Source organism: Lutra lutra, chromosome 3, assembly GCF_902655055.1.
Source record: "Lutra lutra chromosome 3, mLutLut1.2, whole genome shotgun sequence".
Taxonomy (NCBI): domain Eukaryota; kingdom Metazoa; phylum Chordata; class Mammalia; order Carnivora; family Mustelidae; genus Lutra; species Lutra lutra.
In genome coordinates, this window is record NC_062280.1 from 8,250,178 (window position 1) to 8,272,727 (window position 22,550).

The 22,550-nt window shown below is 38.7% G+C and overlaps 1 protein-coding gene across 2 annotated transcripts in view; it reads right to left on the bottom strand.

Moving 5' to 3' along the window:
- Window positions 1–22,550, bottom strand: part of DNAH7 (dynein axonemal heavy chain 7) — a 273,847-nt gene that overhangs the window by 88,317 nt on the left and 162,980 nt on the right. For both annotated transcript variants that reach the window (XM_047720641.1, XM_047720640.1), the window contains 5 exons: window positions 22,039–22,369; window positions 19,753–20,099; window positions 17,341–17,521; window positions 14,919–15,104; window positions 8,864–9,027 (listed from right to left, as the gene is read on the bottom strand). In XM_047720641.1, the coding sequence (XP_047576597.1) occupies window positions 8,864–9,027; window positions 14,919–15,104; window positions 17,341–17,521; window positions 19,753–20,099; window positions 22,039–22,369 (1,209 nt within the window). The remainder of the gene's footprint in view (window positions 1–8,863; window positions 9,028–14,918; window positions 15,105–17,340; window positions 17,522–19,752; window positions 20,100–22,038; window positions 22,370–22,550) is intronic.

Consider the following 22,550-nt stretch of genomic DNA (forward strand, 5'->3'; position numbering starts at 1 on the left):
CACTGGAATACTATTTAGCCATCAAAAAGAATGAAATCTTGCTATTTGCAATGATGGGGATGGGGCTAGAGTGTACTATGCTAAGTGAAATAAGACAGAGAATGACAATATATATGTGGAATTTAAGAAACAAAATAGATGAACATATGGGAAGGAGAAGAAAAAAAGAGAGAGGGAAACAAACCACGAGAGACTCATAACGATAGAGAAAAAACTGAGGGTTTGTGCAAGGGAGGTGGGCAGGGGATGGGCTAAATGGGTGATGGGGATTAAGGAGGGCACTTGTGATGAGCACTGGCTATTATATGTAGGTAATGAATGACTAATCTATACTCCTGAAGCCAGTATTGCACTATAGGTTAACTAGAATGAAACAAATATTTGAAAAAATTGAAAACATTAAAAAACAGGATATATTGTGTTTATAGAAGACTTATTGTCAATTTTTCTCAAATTGATGTATAAATCAATGCAGTTTCAATCAAAATCCCAGCAAGGATCTTTTGTAGATGTTTAAAAACTGATTCCAAAATTCATAATGAGAGATTAAAAATTAGACATAACGATTTTGAAAAAGAAAGCAAAGTTTGAAGACATATAATCTAACTTCAAGACCTAATATAAATCTATACTAATCAAGGCAGTGTGGTTTTTGCATCAAGACAGACAAATAGATCAACAGAACAGAACAGATAATCCGGAACCAGACCTCCATATATGTGCACAACTGACTTTCAACAAAGATGTAAAAACAATTCAACGGAAAAAGGGTAATGTTTTCAAACATGTTCTGCTGGAACGAGATATAGCTCTCTATCTATCTATCTATATTTGTTATTATCTATCTCTGATCTGTATATTTGCACACACAAAGATGCTGTTCCATACCCAGTTAACAATTACATGAAACTTATTTTCCCCCAACAACACCCGTAATATAACATATCTTTTTGATTCAAAAGCAGGACAATGTCGTGACTTCAGTTTTTTTTTTCTTTTAAAGCAAATTTTGCTTTAAAAGAAAAAAAAAGATTTATTTATTTTTGAAAGAGAGAACATGGGCTGGGAGGGGGTGTGGAGGAGGGAGAGGAAGAGGGAAAGAATCCAGTAGACTATGCTGTGAGCACGGAGCCCAGGGCGGGCCTGGATCCCACCACCCGTGAGATCACACACCACCTGAGCTGAAACCAAGAGTCAAACACTCGACTGACTGCGCTGCCCAGGGACCCCTTAAAGCAAATTTTGTTTTTAAAGATTAGGGCATCTCTAGAATAACATATCAAATGAGTAAAATCTCAAAGGAGATATTCCTCAGGGTAGGTAGAGAAGAATATACTGGGTTTTGTTTTTTTTTTAAAGATTTTATTTATTATTTATTTTGACAGAGAGAGATCACAAGTAGACAGAGAGGCAGGCAGGCGGAGAGAGAGAGAGAGAGAGAGAGAGGGAAGCAGGCTCCCTGTCGAGCAGAGAGCCCAATGCGGGACTCGATCCTAGGACCCTGAGATCATGACCTGAGCGGAAGGCAGCGGCTTAACCCACTGAGCCACCCAGGCGCCCCTATACTGGGGTTTTAATAACAATTATTGTGGAGAGCTATATGCAACACACATTGGTTTAAACAGGATCACTTTGGCTATTGTAGACATTGCTGCTATAAACATTCTAACTACTTTTAAATTAAGGTATTTGCTGGAGTCTAGAGAAGAAAACTAATTTTCTCTGTCACTTAGAGACACGCTTTGTGTACAAGAGTTAAAAATTAGAACAATTTTATGCTTTACAACTAATTATTCATTTCTTTACTATATCTTGTCTCATCAAATTAGAACTCACCCACACATATGACATGTTTCTTCCTGTGACCATAGTCCCTTATGATTTCTAGAAAATTAAATCCTTTTACCCAGATGTGAGATTTGGATGGAATCTAGAAAACAAAATATGTCTTCTCTACTTAAGCTCCTTTCGTTTTCATACAATGCAAATCTTATCCATGACTCCAGTGGTCCTGAAAGTGTAATTCTGGAACCAACCGAAGAGTAAATAGGAAAAGCATATTTGAAAACTTTCATTGAAATTTATCAGTCTACACTCAGAAGCGTGCAGAAATCAGAGTATTGCTCAATGAACTTCATCGTTGAGGACAGCTGTGTAACTAGCGCCCAGATCAAGACCCAGAACATTATCGACAGCCCAGAAACCCCACTTTGTGTCCCCTTCTAGAGACTAACCCAGCCCCTTCCACCAAGCTGAAGACTGTCCTGACTTCCAACACCATGGATTAATTGGCCTGTTTTAGAACATCGTGTGAATGGAATCACAGTCTGTGCTCCGGGGTGTCCGACTTCCATTGTCTTTTGTATAGGCTGTGGTTCATTCGCTTCCATTGTGCTAGTATGTGGTCGGGAAAGAACCGAAGCAAAATATTTTCTCAACCCAGTTTCCTCCACGAAGGTAGGAGAGAAAGAAAACAGTTTGGTTATTCAGTAAACATTAAACCAGAATGTGCTGCGTATCACAGACAATCCACTAACAGATCATGAAGGTAGAAATCTCAGCCCCAATTTACCTGCTAACTGAAGTGACCATCTGGGCTAGCAAACTGGCTTTAGCCAGAGGAAAACACACGTGGTTTGTGGAGGAGTTCCCCTTGCACCACATCCTGGCCGGCACCTGTGGTCTCTTGTTTTCCTAATGACGGCAGTTCTATCAGCTGTGAGGTAGTCTCTCCTCATGTTTCGATCTGCATTTCCCTGAAAATTAGTGACGCTGAGCATCTTCTCATGAGCCCTATTGCCTATTTTGATGTCCTCTTTTTTTTAATTTAAAGATTTTATTTATTTATTTATTTGACAAAGAGATAGCACAAGGAGGCAGAGCAACAGGCAGAGAGAGGGGGAGAAGCAGGCTCTCCACTGAGCAGAGAGCCCAATGCAGGACTCGATCCCAGGACACTGAGATCATGACCTGAGCCAAAGGCAGCGGCTTAACCCACTGAGCCACCCAGGCGCCCCCTCCGGCCCATTTTTTAATCAGATTTTTTTGTTATTGAGCTGTTAGTTCTTCGTATATTTTGGATATTAACTCTTTATTTGATATTTGGTCTGCAAAAATTTTCTTCTATGGCTGCCCTTTCATTTTTTTGTTGTCGTTTCCTTTGGGTTTTTTTTGTTTGTTTGTTTTTGTTTGTGTGTGTGTGTGTGTGTGTGTGTGTGTGTGTGTGTGGTGTGTTGCTTGTTTTGAAGTATGGTTGACACACAATATTCTATTAGTTTCAGGTGTACAGCATAGTGACTGGACAAGACCATATGTTATGCTTTGCTCACCACAAGGGTGGCTCCTGCCTGTCACCATACAACACTATTGCAATGTCATTGACTTAGTCCCTGTGCTGTACCTTTTATTCCCGTCACTTCATTTCGTGACTGGAGGCCTGCACCTCCCACTCTGCTTCACGCATTGTGCCCATCCCCTCAACACACTCCTCCCTGGCAACCATCAGTTCTCTGCACTTATGGGTCTGTTTCTGCTTTTTGTTTGTTTGTTTTGTTTTTTAGATTCCACATAGGAATGAAATCATATGGTATTTGTCTTTGTCCGACCTATGTCACTTAGTATTCTATCCTCTAGATCCATCCATGTTGTTACAAATGGCAACATCTCATTCTTTTCTATGGCTAAGGAATATTCCAATTGTGTATATATGTACACACTCCATTTTCTTCATCCATTCATCTATTGACAGGCACCTGAGTGGCTTCTGTATCTTGGCTATTGTGAAAAATGCAGCAATAAACATGAGGGTGCAAGTATCTTTCCAAATTAGTGTTTTCATTTTCTGGGTAAATACCCAAAGTGGAATTACTGAATCATATGGTATTTTTGTTTTAAGTTTTTTGAGGAACTTCCATACTGTTTTCCGCAGTGGCTGCACCAATTTAAATTCCCACCAACAGTGAATGCAAGCTGGTGCAACCACTCTGGAAACAGCATGGAGGTTCCTCAAAATGTTGAAAATAGAACTACCCTATGACCCTGCAATTGCACTGCTGGGTATTTACCCTAAAGATACAAACGTAGTGATCCGAAGGGGCACGTGCACCCGAATGTTTATAGCAGCAATGTCTACAATAGCCAAACTATGGAAGAACCTCGATGTCCATCTACAGACGAATGGATAAAGAAGATGTGGTATATATACACAATGGAATACTATGCAGCCATCAAAAGAAATGAAATCTTGCCATTTGCGACGACGTGGATGGAACTAGAGGGTATCACGCTTAGCGAAATAAGTCAATCGGAGAAAGACAACTATCATATGATCTCCCTGATATGAGGGAGAGGAGATGCAACATGGGGGGTTGAGGGGGTAGGAGAAGAGTAAATGAAACAAGATGGGATTGGGAGGGAGACAAACCATAAGTGACTCTTAATCTCACAAAACAAACTGAAGGTTGATGGGGGGAGGGGGTTGGGAGAGGGGGTGGGGTTATGGATATTGGGGAGGGTATGTGCTATGGTGAGTGTTGTGAAGTGTGTAAACCTGGCGATTCGCAGACCTGTACCCCTGGGGATAAAAATATATGTTTATAAAGCTGTAAAAAAAAAAAAAGAAAAAAAGAAAAAAGAAAGGATGAATACCCAAGTTTTGTAGCAACATGGACGGGACTGGAAGAGATTATGCTGAGTGAAATAAGTCAAGCAGAGAGAGTCAATTATCATATGGTTTCGCTTATTTGTGGAGCATAACAAATAGCATGGAGGACAAGGGGAGATGGAGAGGAGAAGGAAGTTGAGGGAAATTGGAAGGGGAGGTGAACCATGAGAGACTATGGACTCTGAAAAACGATCTGAGAATTTTGAAGGGGTGGGGGGGGAGGTTGGGGGCACCAGGTGGTGGGTATTGTAGAGGGCACGGATGCATGGAGCACTGGGTGTGGTGCAAAAATAATGAATACTGTTATGCTGAAAAAAATAAAAAAATTAAAAAAAAATTAGAAGATATGTGAACCAATACCTCACCAAAAAGATATACAGATAGCAAATAAACATATGTCATTAGAGAAATGAAAATTAAAATCCTAGGAGCAATCATATAAATACCTACATACCAATTAGAATGGTTAAAATCTAAGATACTGGGGCACCTGGGTGGTTCAGTGGGTTAAGCCTCTGCCTTTGGCTCAGGTCATGATCCCAGCGTTCTGGGATCGAGCTCCACATCGGGCTCTCTGCTCAGCAGGTAGCCTGCTTCCTTCTCTCTCTCTCTCTCTCTGCCTGCCCTCTTGCCTATTTGTGATCTCTGTCAAATAAATAAATAAAATCTTAAAAAAAAATAAAAAATAAACAGGATCATTTTTTGGATGAATATAAATCCTGAATTTGAAATAAACATGCACCATATTAACTATTTACTTCCTCTCCACTGCTTTGCCTTACATGTTTTACAAGACAACACCTTTCTTCAATCTTCTTACTTCCTCTGCCCAACATTCTTGAATGTAGAAATGCTTTAAAATCAGTGGTTCCCAAATAAAGACTGAATTTTTACAGACTCAGCATTCCAAGTTTTAACACTGTTTGTTCTTTTGTGGTTTATCTATGGAGGATTATTATTTTGTGCTCTTTGGGGCTTTTGCAAAATACAGACTTCTAATAGTGATAACACATGTTCACGATAGTCTGCCTGGAAGGACACAGAATTTAGGTATATAACAGATGCATCTCAAAGAATTTTGCTATATTCCTTTTTAGATACACACATAAAAATAGACAAAAACAGACAGCAAAGGGTGGGTACTCCTCTCCATTATTACTCTACTGAAATAAAACTAATTTATCTGACTCCTATAGAAATGAATACTAAAAGACATTTTTAAAAAGCAGAGTTATATCAGATAGATAGGTCCGATTTATTTACCAAGCAGTTAAACAATCTTAATACCATTTCACTATGAAGTGTTCAGATACAATCCAATTACATTTAATGTTATCACTAGCCCTTGAAATTCTGATTAGCCAAGGACTTTCAGGTGTCAATAGCTCCAAAAGTTAATTATATTCCAACTTATCTAAATTTTATAGATTCTTCCCATTTCCCTAAATAATCAACTCTTCAGTCTGCTGAGAGAGTACGTAAAAAGCACTTAGCACAGGATTAGGTCTCTAGAAAGTGCTCAGTATTAGGTATTATCATTATCAAGCAAGTATCTCTGGGGACTGGAAGAACTCAGCAGGCAAGTAAATAAGATACTTATCTGATACTTCAAAATAATCACCTTCAACCTATTTCCCAGAACCTCTCAGTCTAAGATCACCAACAGAGATGGACAAAATAAGCCAAGAATGACAAATGTTATTATTTCTTTCGTAATAAAGTCACTACCATAACTTTCAGCTAATATTTTCAACATTCTTATAAACAAATAGCAAAAATGTAAGGGTGCTGGCTCATTAACACCATTTTTTACCTCTTTCTCTCCTGAATTGTGAGTTTGTTATCTCAAGAAATAATCACAGAAAGGTTTGGAATCATAAACACAGAAATATTCATCAATGTCCTATTATTATTGAAATACAACTGGACCCAAAAGAAAGAGTACAATTATTTGGTGAAAAAGAAGAAGGTATCTGGCCTCCAATGAATATAATGGTTGTGGCTATCCTGCCAGGTGGAAAAAAACGTAAATAAACTACGAATCGAAACAGTAAAGACAGAACTACCCTAATGCAGGACATGATCAGTTATATTCACAAGTGCATGGAAAAGCCTAAGTACTTTTTCCGAAAGAGAAAAAACACCAATAGCAAAAACAGAAAAAAATCTGACTGTTCTTCAGGCTGAAGTTAAGTGGTACAGCTGGGCGAAGTAAAAGTGGACTCCGGAACTTCCAGAAACCTCCCATATATGTCAACGTCTAATTGTATTCTCACATTAAACATCAACACAAACTCTCTGTGTACCACCTACTGGTTCAATAATTTAAAAAACGGGCTGTCATCCTGTACTTGTTAAAAGGTACTGTTAAAGGTCTGTTTTAGTGGCCAACTAATGCACATATTTATCATTTATCTTGATTCAGTCATTTCTCTTCTGGATAGATTTAGATTGTGAGAGCAGAGGACCAAGTGCTTAATTTTCATTTCCCAAAGAAAAGTTTTGTAGTCTTTTCTCCAAATCAATCAAATAATTACATTTAAGTTTGGCTCCTGAAAAAGTTTGTCTAAGTATGATTCATTTGGTTAAAAATATGAGAACCATGTGACATGGCTTTTCTTTTTTGCCTTAATTACTAGAAAGCTTTAAACTTAATTCAGGGCCCAAATGTAAGGATGAGCTTGTCTGAAATACCGAGAAGTAACTACTTTAATTTCCCTTAGGTGGTCTCATCAGATTTTTACTTTATATTCAAATTGCACTCACCTCAAATCCTTGTGGAACAATCCAGTAAGTAAATGCTAAAGAAGCCCATAAATGTGCACATATTATATCAGGTATATGTCATATATTTGTACATCAGGATCGCTCATCGAGCAGTAAAGAAACATGTTCATCAGAGTTTTAATTTGTGGAACAATTTTCATAAATACTACATACAAAAAAATTTAGGAATAAGCAGTCTTCACATGCTAATTCTATTTTGAAAATTCACATGCATCTGTCATTTGTACATTCAATTAATTGTACATTTAATTAAGTACTCTGACATCAATTACTTTTTCAGCGGTAGACTAACAACGAATTAAAATAGTTATGTAACACAGAACTGAATATTTCTACTGACGGTTTACCTGTGCTATTCCTAATCTGCTAAAACCTCCAGGAAGGCTGGCCAGTGATGGAAGGCCCATGGTAACCTGACAAATCATGACTGTCTTCATACTGGGGCAGGTTAAAGTCCTTGGTTTCTGGGAGATAAGACCTTTAGGAAGGTGAGACTGGACGAGCCTGCAGTATTGTCCCCTCCAAATTTCCATGGGATTTGTCTACTAGACAGGACATTCCAGGAATAGCCTGCACTATATCTTGGGGGGGCCTGGGTGGCTCAGTGGGTTAAGCCTCTGCCTTCAGCTCAGGTCATGGTCTCAGGGTCCTGGGATCAAGCCCCGTATCAGGCTCTCTGCTCGGTGGGGAGACTGCTTCCCTCTCTCTCTCCGTCTACCTCTCTGCCTACTTGTGATCTCTCTCTCTCTGTGTCAAATAAATAAATAAAATCGTAGAAAGTCCCAATCAGCCCAGGACCAGAAATGTATCGATATCATTGCAGCTGGTCCCACACAGAGCAGGGATTAAGAATTTGGTACACTTGAACCCATCACCACCAACAACCCACTGCTGTACCTTTCACTAACCTGAAATAACAAAAACCCTGTAATTTTATGGGATAAATATTGGACTTCATTTACTCATGGTAGGGCTTTGTTCCATTTGCCAAAAGCTGATTAAAAACTAAGCAAAAGTCAGGGTGCCTGGGTGGCTCAGAAGCCCAGAGTCCTGGGATCGAGCCCCGCATTGGGCTCTCTGCTCAGCAGGGACCCTGCTCCACCCCCCCACGCCTGCCTCTCTGCCTACTTGTGATCTCTGTCTGTCAAATAAACAAATAAAAGTTTTTTTAAAAAAAAATAAGCAAAAGTCATTAGGGTTTTTGGTTGTTTATTACAGTCTTCAATATGTAATCATTCTAACATTACTCGGAGAAGGAAGTGATTATTCATATTTAATTTAGTTAATTAATGATGTAAGCAAAAATTTTTCACTACTATAAAAGTTTTCTAGCTATAATTGTTAAAAAGATGCACAGATAAATAAATCTACTGATTAATAGAGATCTCTTGAGAGAAAAGTAGTTTTCCTTACATTATGATGATCCCGTTATCAATGGAAAATGAGTCGGAAGGTAAACCAGCAATGTTCCAGGTTCGAATTGTCACTGCTTCTCCCAGAATACCCATAAGAGAATAATCATCAGAGCAGGGAATATCTTTGCTTTTGCACAAGTTTGTCCACTCCTTGATTTGGTTCTTTAAGACATGCACAGAGAGATATGAAAATGAGGCTGGAAATCACCAAATGAATACTTTGTTAGCTTCTCAATTACACTTTATTCCTTGAGTGAACAAACCAGTGTTGAAACTGCACATTAAAACAATTTATCAGATTTTTTCAAATTATATAATTTTTCAAATTATAATTCAGAAGGTCCATTGAAATTCATTCCAGTGAAAATGAACTATGTCCAATGTTAATTTTAGATACATCACTGAATAGTGAAGTTGAGGTCAGAATTTTGCATCCGAAAAAAAGAATTGCCAATTTTTATTCTAAAGCAGCACTTGACAAAGTACTTGGAGATCATCATTATTCTATACATTTTCTTTAATGTACAAATATTGGGCAAGTCTTAACAGAGCATTATGGAATAAAATAAATCTACTTTGAACTGGTAGGGGACAAAGGGACCACGGCAGGACTATGAAGCACCAACAAGGATCAGGACAGATACTGGAGTTTGGGGCACAGTGTGCTAGGCTGCTCGGGAATCAAAAAGGGACTTCCAGTCCAGGTTCACACTTAGGAAGTCAGAAGTCAAGGTCCAGTTTGGGGTCACATATCAGGGAGTTCAGAAACAGTAAAAGACACGACCAAAGGAGATATAGGCTAGGAAGAGATATGGGAAGAGGACAGAGACACACAAGGTGTTGGGACCCACCAAATTCTGTGGGCATGGAGTGGTGCTGGCCGAGAAGGCATGGTGGGTACCACCATCTGTCTTGGGCTCCTGCTGAGCTCCCCCCACTAAAATCCTTTTAGGTTTGCCCATCAAAGGCCACGACAGGTTAGGGACAGTTAACGACTTTCAGGACCTTGATCAGTCAGTTGTTTTGTAGAATGTCCCACAGTCGCATCTCTATGATGTTCCCCCATGATTCAACTTAGGTTATGCACCTTCAGCAGGAATAGCATAGAAATGATACCATGTTCTGCTCATCGCATCCCCTCAGTCGTACGATTTCCAACTGTTCATTTACTGATGACTCTGATTTTTATCACTTGATTAAGGGATTGTCTGCTGGGCTTCTGTCTTTTAATTGTATGATCTCAGGTATAATTAAAGCTTATTTGGAAGGTGGGATGCAACACAAGACACTCAGATGAAGAGCAGACCTTCTTGGTAGTTGTACTGCCACATGAGAGAAAGCTGCACCGAGACACAGGGTAGCAGCACATGGTGGAATGGTAGCAGGCGCGTCTGTGGGCAAGCAGAACGCAGAAGGGCTGGCTAGACTGCGTGGGCTTCCTGGGGAGGAATTCCACAGGTGCGGCAGAGAAGGGGCTCCCCCCAGGCATTAGATATCTAAGGACCTCTGGAAGTTGAGTGCCTGTTATCACCTGGAGTATTGGAGCCTAAGAAGGAAACGGTTGGGGTGAGGGCTGAACCAAGATGAATTCAGAGTTTTAAGCCAGGATTCAAAACTGAATGAAGGCAGCGCTTGTCAAATACCGTACTACACCTTCTGCACTGCCCTTGTCCCCTTTCTGGCTCTAATGAAGAGGCATTTTGTGGGGAGATACTTGTAACTGTAAGGATCTAGCTTTGTCAGGCACTCATTTTTAAAATGTATTAATTTATGTCATTATAGACTTATCTTTTTCTATTTTCTAGTCTCTTAAAAATATAATGGTCATATAACATGATAGCAGTCACAACATTATGATCCACTCTTCGTGTATATTGTGAACCCATCATAGTAAGTCTAGTCAACATCCATCACCAAAGTTACAAAAACTTGTTCGTTATGATAACCTTTTAAGATCTCAGTAAGATCTTTTAAGATCTCAAAGGTACAATACAATATTATTATTATTTTTTTAAAAGATTTTATTTATTTATTTGACAGAGAGAAAGATCACAAGTAGGCAGAGAGGCAGGCAGAGAAAGAGGGGGAAGCAGGCTCCCTGCTGAGCAGAGAGCCCGATGCGGGGCTCGATCCCAGGACTCTGAGATCATGACCTGAGCCGAAGGCAGCGGCTTAACCCACTGAGCCACCCAGGCGCCCCACAATATAATATTATTAACTACAGTCACCATGCTGTACATTACATCCCAGGACTGACTTTATACCTAGAAATCTGTACCTTTTGAACCCCTTCATGCATTTTGTTCACATTTTTTATTCAATGAGTTGTAAGATGTTGCTATCATTATTTATTGCTGATTTGGCCAGTAGAAGTAGCTTCAAGCTCAATTTTATGTCCTTTTAATATGTCCCTATCATTTGGGGGCCACTTCCTTACTCTTGCTTTAAAAAGTAATTATTCTCTCATCAAGTCCTGGCTAACTGAAGGATAATCTTCCTGTTTTAAATTCAGCTGATAAACAATCTTAAGAACAGACATCCTTTGCCACATAATGCAATACATTTGCTGGTGTAACACTCTCGGGCCAACAGGGGCAAAATCTCACCTTTTGTAACTACTTAAAATCTATCATCTGGCTTTCTGTTCGGTTTGGTTGTTGATGCCAGGAACAAGGGTTGTGGCTGTGTAGGGAGGGTATAAAGCATTTCTGGTTTGAACTCTGATTTCTAATTCACAGTTCCTACTGGCATGTTTTGATCTCTTTGTTGTCAGGCTATAGGGCCGTCTGCAGACTTTTGGGAAAAATCTGAATGTTTGGCAAATATAGCTTGATGCTGTATTGGCATGATAGACAATGATATGTGGAAGAAGTAAAGAAAGCAAAAGCAGCAGTGACTGTGGAATGTTGTTTATAGTTGACAGTGTATGTTATCGTATCTGTGGATTAGAAATTTAAGTGGCCCAATTACATGCCTAAAACGGCACAGCAGTGGACAGTAACTATCCATGACCACCAACACGGTTCTGACCTTGACTGCTGGCAGGGAAAATGAGAAAGTTCCAATTAATTCAACTCCAGGGCTTATGTGTCCTTACAGCACTGTACGATTGTGTTTCAGAGATTGGTGTCGGCACGGCAGTTGAAGTACCCTGGGCACAGTTATCCTAGAAGAACTGGAGTTTTCCATGTTTTATTTATGCAGAATGCCAGAAGTTCTACAGAGGGGCTGATGAATAATTCACAGCGACTCAGATTCAAGCTTGGAGGGAGGGGGTCCAGCTATCTACTGAAGGCTCTTGGTATCCAGAGACTTTGATGCTAGAAAAGAACCAAGATTGTTGGAAAGCTATTTTGTCTTGGTTGGGTTTCCCAGAAGCACACTCTGAGATGGAGATTTATTAAGGAAGGATTGCTGCGGGGAGCAGTGCAAGGACTGGGAAGAAGCCAGTGAAAGGTGAGGATCTGCCAAAGTTTGAGGCAGGTGGCTTTGGTTTGATCCCACGCGGAGGGTAAGTTAGTCCTTAGAGCTGTTCTAGCCAGAGGGAAGGGAGGCCAATTCTCATGCTCCCACCTCCTTCAGTCATTGATCCAGGAACGCCTTAGAGGGAGAATAAGTCCCCAGGCAATTCCAGCTCCAAACACTGGGCAAAGGGGATTCTAAGACCCCATGAGAAGTCTGCCAACGAAGAGCTCCGAGGGCTGGTTGTTGAGCATGAAAGTGCGGGAAGCCAGGAGGCCATCTGGGCAGACACAGAAGTTGCGGCTATAACCTTCTGCTTACAAACAAATGGGAAACTTTTGATGGGGTGTAACTTGACCCCTGCCCTGACCCGAAGGGGGCGGTGAGAGGACACAGAGAACAAATTCATAGGAAGGAATTTTGGAACATTGAAAAGAAATAAAATAAAATAAAATGGAAAAAAAAATTCACAGGAAGGAACAGAGCAACATTAGAGACTCAAGAAAAGTAAAAGCCTCGGTTGCTGTAGCGAAGCATGGAAGGGGTAAAATTGCCTTCAAGCCTTGACAGAGATGACCTGGGAAGGGATGATGTGGCTGTTCCAGTCAGGGGCGAGGACAGAGGATCTGAGGTCACAGGAGCTCGGAGTTTGGGCTGTGTCTGTGTCTAGCTTAAGTGTCACAGTGGTTCTGTCAGTAAACTCCAAGGTCTCAGTTCTGGACCTTAGTGCTCTCCTGAAGATTTGTGTGGTGGGCTGCTTAGCAGACTTCACTCTGGTGGAAGAGGGTGTCTGTGGAGTCGGCAAGATCCAGAGCCTCGGAACACGTCTGTCAGAGGACAGGGTGGGGAGGTATGGGACTTTCCGTCCGGCCCTGGAATGCTGAACAGGAGCTAGTGCAGGTGCCCAAGGGTGTGTTGAGAACCAGCAGGGAAGGGTAAGTGTGGCTGCCACTACCCCTTCCATTGTTCCAGGCCGATGTAGGGGAGGAGAAAAGGTGCTAAATTAGGATTCAAGGGACTACAAGTCTCATTCCTGGTGTGTCATTAACGAGCTATGTGGCTTTAAGCAACTCCCTTCATCTTTCTAAGCCTCAGTCTCTGAAACGGTAGAGCAAACAAATCTATTACCAGATAGTTTCATGCCAAACAGTAACTATTTGAGCTACAAGATGTTAATGCCATAGTAGCAAACAGTTATTCAAAGATACAAATGAACAAAGTGAGGAAGAATGTGAAGGTCATGCACCAGGAGCAGGATGACCCGATCTCAGAGATAGAAACACCATGTATGTGAAGATTTTAAATCAGTTTGGTTAAAAACAAACTAACTGGGACGCCTGGGTGGCTCAGTTGGTTAAGCAGCTGCCTTCAGCTCAGGTCATGATCCCAGCGTCCTGGGATCGAGTCCCACATCGGGCTCCTTGCTTGGCGGGGAGCCTGCTTCTCCCTCTGCCTCTGCCTCCCATTCTGTCTGCCTGTGCTTGCTCGCTCTCCCTCTCTCTCTGACAAATAAAATCTTAAAAAAAAAAAAAAAAAAAACTAACTAACTAAAATTGTGGACTCCCAGAATCAACTCTACTTAAGAGAAAGTCCCCAAATTAAGTAAGGCTCGACGGAGACCAGGTACAAGCAAATGCTATGGGGAAGAAAGAAAGACAGACAGAAAGATTGAGGAAGGGAGGGAAGGAGGAAGGAAGGAAGGAAGGAAGGAAGGAAGGAAGGAAGGAAGGAAGGAAGGAAGGAAGGAAGGAGAAAAAAAAGAAAAGACAAAAAAATGAGTTACCATTTATTCTTTCTCTACTTGCTTGACACTAGAAGCTATTACCAAATGCTTTAAGATTTCTCTCTTCTTATTCTCATTACCCTCTTTTTCTTTTGAGTACTTTCAATTTTTCTAAGTCTCTCTTCCTGCTCTGACAGGGCCATGTTCTGGGTTGGATTCCAGTTCAATTTTTCAAAAAGAGAGCTCAACAATGTGCTGGGTCTCATTCAGAAATAGACCGAAAGGGGGAAGGAAAAGCAGGAAGAAGAAATAGAAATGGGAACTGGGTCACAAAGAATGAGGCAGAATCCATCAAAGGGGTGCTAATTCGAAGCAAGACACTTGGCATTTGTTTTCAAAGGAAAGAAGCCACTTACGGATTCAGTTCTAGGCCAGCTTGCCTTTTCCTCCTCTGAAGTTTTCTGTCTGAAGTAATTTTTTGAAATGATTCATTATTGAGACTCATAGAGAGTAGCTGATCAGACTCATAAACACACACATCAACCAAAGAAAGATGTAATAAAAATCCTGATACCTTTGAAATTCTGTCATTAAAAGGTAAGATGAAATGGTAGACCCTAGAGTCAGTGTTTTTGTTTCTAGAACAATTTGGCTTTAGAAAAATATTTGATATAGCATCTTATGGCTATCAAGGCAATTTACAGAATAACTAAGATACGCAACTAGATAGAAATCCCTTGGAAACATGTGCTCTTCGTACTCATCAAAAAACCAAAACTTAAGCCAACAAAACCCTCTAAGATTAGTTAGTACTGGCTACAATGGGAGGGTCAGGAAGACACCTCAGAAATCGACTAGTATTCTTTACCTGTCGATAGTTCGACGTAAAGGCACCGAGGTAAGCGACGACTCCCGAAGAAACGAGGATGTCACCTGTCAGGTTGACATACACCTGCCCCAGGTCCAGAGCTGTGAGGCTCCAGCGCGTTTTCTCACCCCCAAGGCCTCCAATCAGCTGCTCGGCTCGTTCGAGCTTTTTGCTGCACAAGTCAACCTTGAAAATAAAAGTCAGGCTTTATCACCATCCACAGGTAGAACATAAGTGAAAATTTCTGCACGATTTTGCCCTCTGAGATAAATCCTTCTTTTTTTAATTACAAACTTTCACTCGGAATTTTTTTTTTTTAACTCTCTAAAAAAACGTGAGTTATCTCACTATGAATATTGGCAAGTCCATGACATTTGGGAAGTGTGTTTCATAATAAAGTTCATACAGTAAGTAAGTATAACAAAGTATAAACAATTTATAAAATTTTTAGTGGCTATTCATCACATAACACAAGAATAGCTCTATTTAAGGAAATGATCTACAGTGGGAGACACTGAAATTTGCTTAAGTAATAAAGGACATTCTCTTGCAAATATAAATATTTTCCCTCAAATTTAAATACTCTAAATGCATTTTATTTAAAAATGTTCTAGTAAAATCTTCCCCTCATTTAATTTATGGTTGACTTGATGATAATTTTAAAGGTTAAATGTTTAAAAGTTGTAATAATTTATGCTTACTTGCAAAGCACAATTTTCAAGTTGTTAAATTGTGTCAACCTACTCACACATTTGCAATTAACCTTCAATTAGGACATCAATCAATAGTTGAGAGCCTACTTTGTGCAGAAGACTGTCAACCAATTTGATTATGCGCAATTAGGCAATGTAATTTAAAAAAGAAAAAGGATAATTATGAAGGTGGAAAACTGGGGGAAAAGCCATTTCAACCCATGCAATGGCAATATTCCCCCGAGTTATATTGGTTTGATTTTAAATGACTTGGCCTCATTATTCTTGGATAAAGACAAGAGTAAGCAAAGGTTAGCTTAAGGCTCAAAATGAAATGACTGACATGAAAAGAGGAAGTAAACAATTGATAAAAGCAGAGGCATTTAGATTACAGTGGAATAAGAATTTGGCCTATACTTTTTCCTAATGCTATGAATATTTATATTAAATAAATGCCATTAGACCAAAAGAGAGAAAATACTAAACTGGTTTATTGAAAGATAGGCTTGAAAAAGCAGCAGTATGTAATTGGGGATATTTTTGATACTTCTAAACTTAAATCTTTTGTCTTTTAATATCTTCTGTCTTCCTGGCTTCTTTCTTCATTCTTTATCATAATGTTTATAATAAATTGCATCATGTATTTGATTGCAATAAACTTGCCATCAGAAATTACTAAGTAAAAGTATTTTAACTAAAATTTTGCCTCCAAAAGCAGATTTTTAGTGCACATGTAAGCATATATTCATTTTACATGATCATAATTTCCAATATTTTATCACAAAACATAAAAATGTCAATCATACAACAGAGTTGACAACGGTTTACAATAAACCACACACCCACCTATTATATTATTTAAACTAAAACTGGATACTTGGACATCATGCCTTAAAGTAAGTAATATTTCTAAAGATGAGCTCAACATCACATATTTGTATAGATACAGAATATACGGTCGTATCCTCTGGGAAGAAAACTCTAGGAAACAGCACAGCTACTGAAGTCAGATTTTAACCTTCTAACTTAGAACCTGGGTTGACTACAGGCAAGTTACCTGACCTTTAGTTTCTACAAAAATCATACAAAAAGATGAACTCCCTCAGAAGGCTGTTTTGAGAATAAATGAGATAATATATATTGTTCCCAGGGTAACAGTGACTCGCAGAGTAAGTACTCAATAAATATTTTGACTTTTTCTCCCCTGGAACATAATTAGACTTGAGCAGCTGCTTATTATAAACAGTATCACCTTTTTAGTCGTAGAATAATTTTCAGGGGTCACACAGTAGGGTTTTGGGTATTGAGTTCATATCTCAGCTCCGCCATTAACTCTTATACAGCCTAAGTCACTTAATATTTTGGTTCTTACCTATATAATGAAGAATTACTTAAATAATCTAGCTCAATATTCTGGTAATCTGAGGCAAAGATGATTGACTTTTGGTGGGGGGAAGGACCCAAAAGGTAAAAATTGGGGGTTTTATGGATCAAGAGACAAAAATGATGATATTAGGCAGGTATTTATACAACCATTTACCATATAATCGTTAAAAAGTGTCAAAACCGTCTTTAGCTTGTGGGCCACACAGAAATAGGCCTGTGGGCCATCGTTTGCCAGTCCCCAACCAGGAAGAAAACAGGAGACTGAGGCTGTTACTTGCTGGCACAAACATCATTCCTACCAAAGTGATTAGGATTTGCCCATATTTGTCCATAGTATCACACACCTGGTTTTCCAAATCAGCCTTCTTCTGTTTGTTTAGTTCTAGGGTATCCTGAAGCTTGGCCAGCTTGTCCTGGACTTCTCGCAGGGTGGCCTGTTTCTTCCGAAGACCATCCATAGCAATTTTAAGCTCCCCTTCAGCAGCAGCCAGTTTTATCTTTTTAGGAGCTACTATTTTTGCCACTCTGCAAAAAGTAAAATCAGAAAATTTGATATACATTTTATACTGTAGTGCACTTACTACCACTGAATTTGCTTTTCTATCCTTACTGTAACTCACAACACATTTTTATGCAAAACCTATGCTGGGTTCCATATTCTATATTTCATCAAACTATCACACCTGGCCCCAGCACATAAAAAGAAATGATGATTAAAATGGGTATCAAGGGACGCCTGGGTGGCTCAGTTGGTTAAGCAGCTGCCTTCGGCTCAGGTCATGATCCCAGCGTCCTGGGATCGAGTCCCACATCGGGCTCCTTGCTTGGCGGGGAGCCTGCTTCTCCCTCTGCCTCTGCCTACCACTCTGTCTGCCTGTGCTTGCTCGTGCGCGCTCTCTCTCTCTCTCTCTGACAAATAAATAAATTTAAAAAAATATTAAAAAAAATAAAATGGGCATCAAATATGGATAACTTTTCAAATGAGTAATTTTTTTACCCAATATAAAGTATTAGATTATTGACAGTATGAATATTGTGGTTTTGCAGAAGGAAAATAGCCTATTCATGTAAAATACTGCAGTGTTTATGAAATCTAGTCTATTTCATTAAAGCTTAATTCTTAGGAGGTGAGGTGTTTTATCTATGTCATTTGCTTTTAAAAATTTTTCAGAATATATCTTTAACTAAAACCAGCCATCTTATAAATATGTATGTCAATAACAGAAGGGGCTATATAAGAAAAAGAACAGATATAAATTATCTTCTATCTGGAAAATGGGGTCAGTGATGTTAGTTTTCTAAACAAATGGTAAATGTTAAAATTTATCTTCAATACATTATGGTCCAAAACATATACAGGTTATAACATATGTACAATGATTCAAACTATGTATGAGTTTTGAAAGATATCCTGTAGGGGCGCCTGGGTGGCTCAGTGGGTTAAGCCACTGCCTTCGGCTCAGGTCATGATCTCAGGGTCCTGGGATCGAGTCCCGCATCGGGCTCTCTGCTCGACAGGGAGCCTGCTTCCCTCTCTCTCTCTCTCTCTCTCCGCCTGCCTGCCTCTCTGTCTATTTGTGATCTCTCTCTGTCAAAATAAATAATAAATAAAATTTAAAAAAAAAAAAAAAAAAAAAAAAAGAAAGATATCCTGTAATAGTTGTTTTTTGAAGATAACCAGTAATTTTTGCTGTTTTGTACATAATATAAGTGGTTCTCACACAATCACCAGAGAAGACTCCTTATCTTACAAAGAATATGTATTATACTAGTGGTTTTCAAAATGGGGCTGAAGACATACTTCATCCCCTTCGGGGAGTCCATGACATCCTCTCTTGTCCAACCACACATCTGCGTGAGGCTGTATTTTCATCATAAATTTCAATAGAAAAAACATATTGCAACAGATTGAAGATGCAGATTTGAGTGTCCAACTATCTTCCACTGGCCACATATTAAAGAGATTTGCAAAAATATAAAACACGGGGCACCTAGGTGGCTCAGTGGGTTAAAGCCTCTGCCTTCAGCTCAGGTCATGATTTTAGGGTCCTGGGATCAAGCCCCGAATCGGGCGCTCTGCTCAGCAGGGAGCCTGCCTCCCCCACTCTCTCTGCCTGCCTTTCTGCCTACTTGTGATTTCTGTCTATCAAATAAATAAATAAAATTTAAAAATATATATATAAAACACCACTACTGTTCTCCTAATTTTTTATGAAAAATGTGAATTTAAAAAATAAGTTATTTATGTAACATGTAATGCCTTTATGAACTAATATTTTTAAAAATTTCTCTATTTCAACTTCTAATATGGTAGATAAACAAGTTTTTCAAGGGATGCCTGGGTGGTTCAGTCAGTTAAGCTTCTGCCTTCAGTTCAGGTCATGATCCCTGGGTCCTGGGATCAAATCCCAGACTAGCCTCCTTGCTCTGCCTGTCGCTCTCCCTGCTTGTGTTCTTTCTTTCTCTCTGACAAAGAAATAAAGTCTTTAATTTAAAAAAAAAAAAAAGTTTTTCATGTCTTCAAGATTTTTAAGAGTATAAAGGGTTTCTGAGTCCAAAAATGTTTAAGCAACACTATTATACTATATAACTGGTATGGTCTTGCCTCCAGTAAATATGTACACACACAGCAATACTAGACAGGATTTCCCAAGGAGCCTCTCACCTATATAACTTTTCAGTTTTATAGTGTCTAAATGACCAGACAGGAAAATAAAACACAGGGTTGCGTCATTGTCGCTGTTGTTAGTACTTACTTATCATATGAATCCATTGCTATGACCCATTTGCATAGACCTTCAGCTGCTGTGGAAGCATTTCTAATCTTCTCTGGAACAAAATCTGGATTTGGAATATAATTTTTTCTTATGATATTCATGTAAGCTGCAGGAATGTTGTCCTTGTCATATTCATGAAGTGACTGTAGAAATCGGATGTCACCAAGAAGTCTCTTAGCGGGACCCCAGAAATCCTCTATTTTTTTTCCTGAACCTGTTGGGTCAGGGATTTTGTCAGCTTTGATGCCTTTCAAGATGCATATAGCTTCCATAACAAGCTTGACACCAGCAGGAGGACTCTTCATGGATTTTACCACTGTAATGTCCTTGAAATAACAACATGCTAATTATTAAAAAAGAATTGTTCATGTATTATTTGTAACTGGCTCTTATTTTCACACTAAACCATAAGATAGAAACTGTTCATTGGGTAGAAATGGTAACAGTGATAGAATTCTGTCAAAAAAGAAATGAGAAGTTTGTCCCAAAAGAAAAGTTAGAAACAAAAAAGATTAATGGAAATATACCCTAATGTGAGATTACTTATGACACAAAGTCTACTCCAAAAATACATAAGAGATTTGGCTGTTGCAAAGTAAGAGTGTTGTAGTTTCTTAAAAACTGTGAAAGTAATAGATGCAAATATTAGAAAAATACAGAAAAACTATACATACAAAAACCTCCTATAATCCCATATCTAGTTAACTGTTGCAAATATTTTTATTTATATTTCTTCTATATGTTTTTCTATGTATATACGCTATTAGCTAGTGAATATGCTACATTTTGACCAACAGAATTATCATACATGCTATTTTAAAACTTTTCATATTTCAATAGTAATATATAGTGAATATCCTTACATGCTATGAAACACATCATTTTAATGGCAACATGACCTTCTCATGTATAGACATGAACCGTAATTCTCATACCCTAATGTTTTTTGTTGTTGTTGTTTTTACTATTACAATTGCCATGTTGAGTTAAGAACTCTGTATCTTTTATTTTTAAAGCTTTTGACACATAATCACAAACCACTCTCCAGAAAGTATCTAAGGTTTCCTGTTTTACTACATATACCCTCAGCAACAGGGCTAGGGATTCTGATAAGTCAAAGAAATCTTTTATTAATCTGTTTTTTCAAAATACAAGTGAGGTAGGATACATTTTCATATGTTTAATGACTATTCATATTTCCTCTTTTGTGAATTACTTCTTCATATCATTTACCATCTTATCTTACATCTATTTTTTTCTTATTGATTTGTAAGAGCTTTTTACATAGATGTATATTAATCTTTTGTTTGCCATCTAGTTCAAACATTTTCCCCCAGTGTTTCTGTACTTCTGTCTGTGATGTTTATATCAAACAAAATGTGTTGGTTTTCAGGTACTAAAATTTATAACTGAAAAAAAAAACAATTATTAGTTATGAAAAACCAGAAGAGAATCCAGAGCATATATATTACAATTTTGCTTAGTTTTTTTTTTTTTCTGATCTCTCACATCTAGGAAATCTAAGGTCCTGATCCACTCCCAAGATATAAACAGGACCTGCATTTCCTACTATTTTATAGTAGTAAAATTATTTATGTTTAAATTTTAATCACTCTGAAACCTATATTGCAGTAAGTATGAAGAAAGGACCTAACAGTCTCTCCTCACCCAAAGTTTAGCATGATTCTCAACACTATTTTAAAAAATTAATCTTTATCTTTCTTAATTGAAGTATTCCCCTCTCATGTCTAAATTTTTAATATCACATTTCATCCAATCTAACACATGTTATTAAAAAGTACAACATTGTAGGTCGTATTAGTATCACAAAAATTAAAAAAGAACCCAAACAGTAACAAACATGAACACAATATGTTATCACATCTACTGTAAGGTGTATGTCAATTTTACAAAATTGTCTAAATATGAAAAAGGTGAACCTTAGAAATAAGATGCACACTTAGGTCTTATGTCTCTGTCTGCCACTGTACTGCAAAGTCCTTGCACAAATTTCTTGAAATAACAGAGGTTTTAGGGTAAGTACTAAAATTTGGCAGCTTTCTCCTTTCCCAAAATTCTTAGTCATGCACAAGCATTTCTGTTTCAGGTCAATTAGGTAACTCTTTTGCCAATTTGAAAATAATTTCGATTGCATTAACTGTGGAGACTATTTGGAGAGACAGACTTGATGGTAGCCCACGATGGTGAGCACCTCCTTGAGCTACGATGCTCTGTGTCCTAGCAAGTGTGCGGCTGTGCTCCTACCTGTGCAGTGAGAGTGTCCAGGGCAGACAGTGCTGACTCTAAGATGGGCAAGGCCTCCGCCAGGTCTGCGTCACATTCGTCTTTGATGGCTTTGGCGGCCATAGCTTGTTCGTTTGCTATCGTTTCATCAGCTTTCACTACTTTTTCAGTTTTGGCAACTTCTACAGACTCCCTCTCAATGATTGCCATCATTTCATCCACCTCTTTGCTAGCAACTTTTAATTGAGGATGTAACGCCTCCAACTCGGTTTGCATTGTGGCTACTTGAGATGCAGCAGAATCCAGTTTGTCCAAACCCACCTCATACCTCTTTTTCATTTTCATGACTTCGCTGGAAGCAAACAGATAAAACAAAGTTAGTCATCAAGTTCTCTACCCTTCAAGGAAAAAATTGAAATATTCATGAGATTTCTCAGGCTTTTCCCAGGGATAACTAAAGGAGTAGTATGAAAGATTTTCACACAATAATTTGTCAAAAGTTACTAACTTTAGAACATTGGGTTGCACACAAC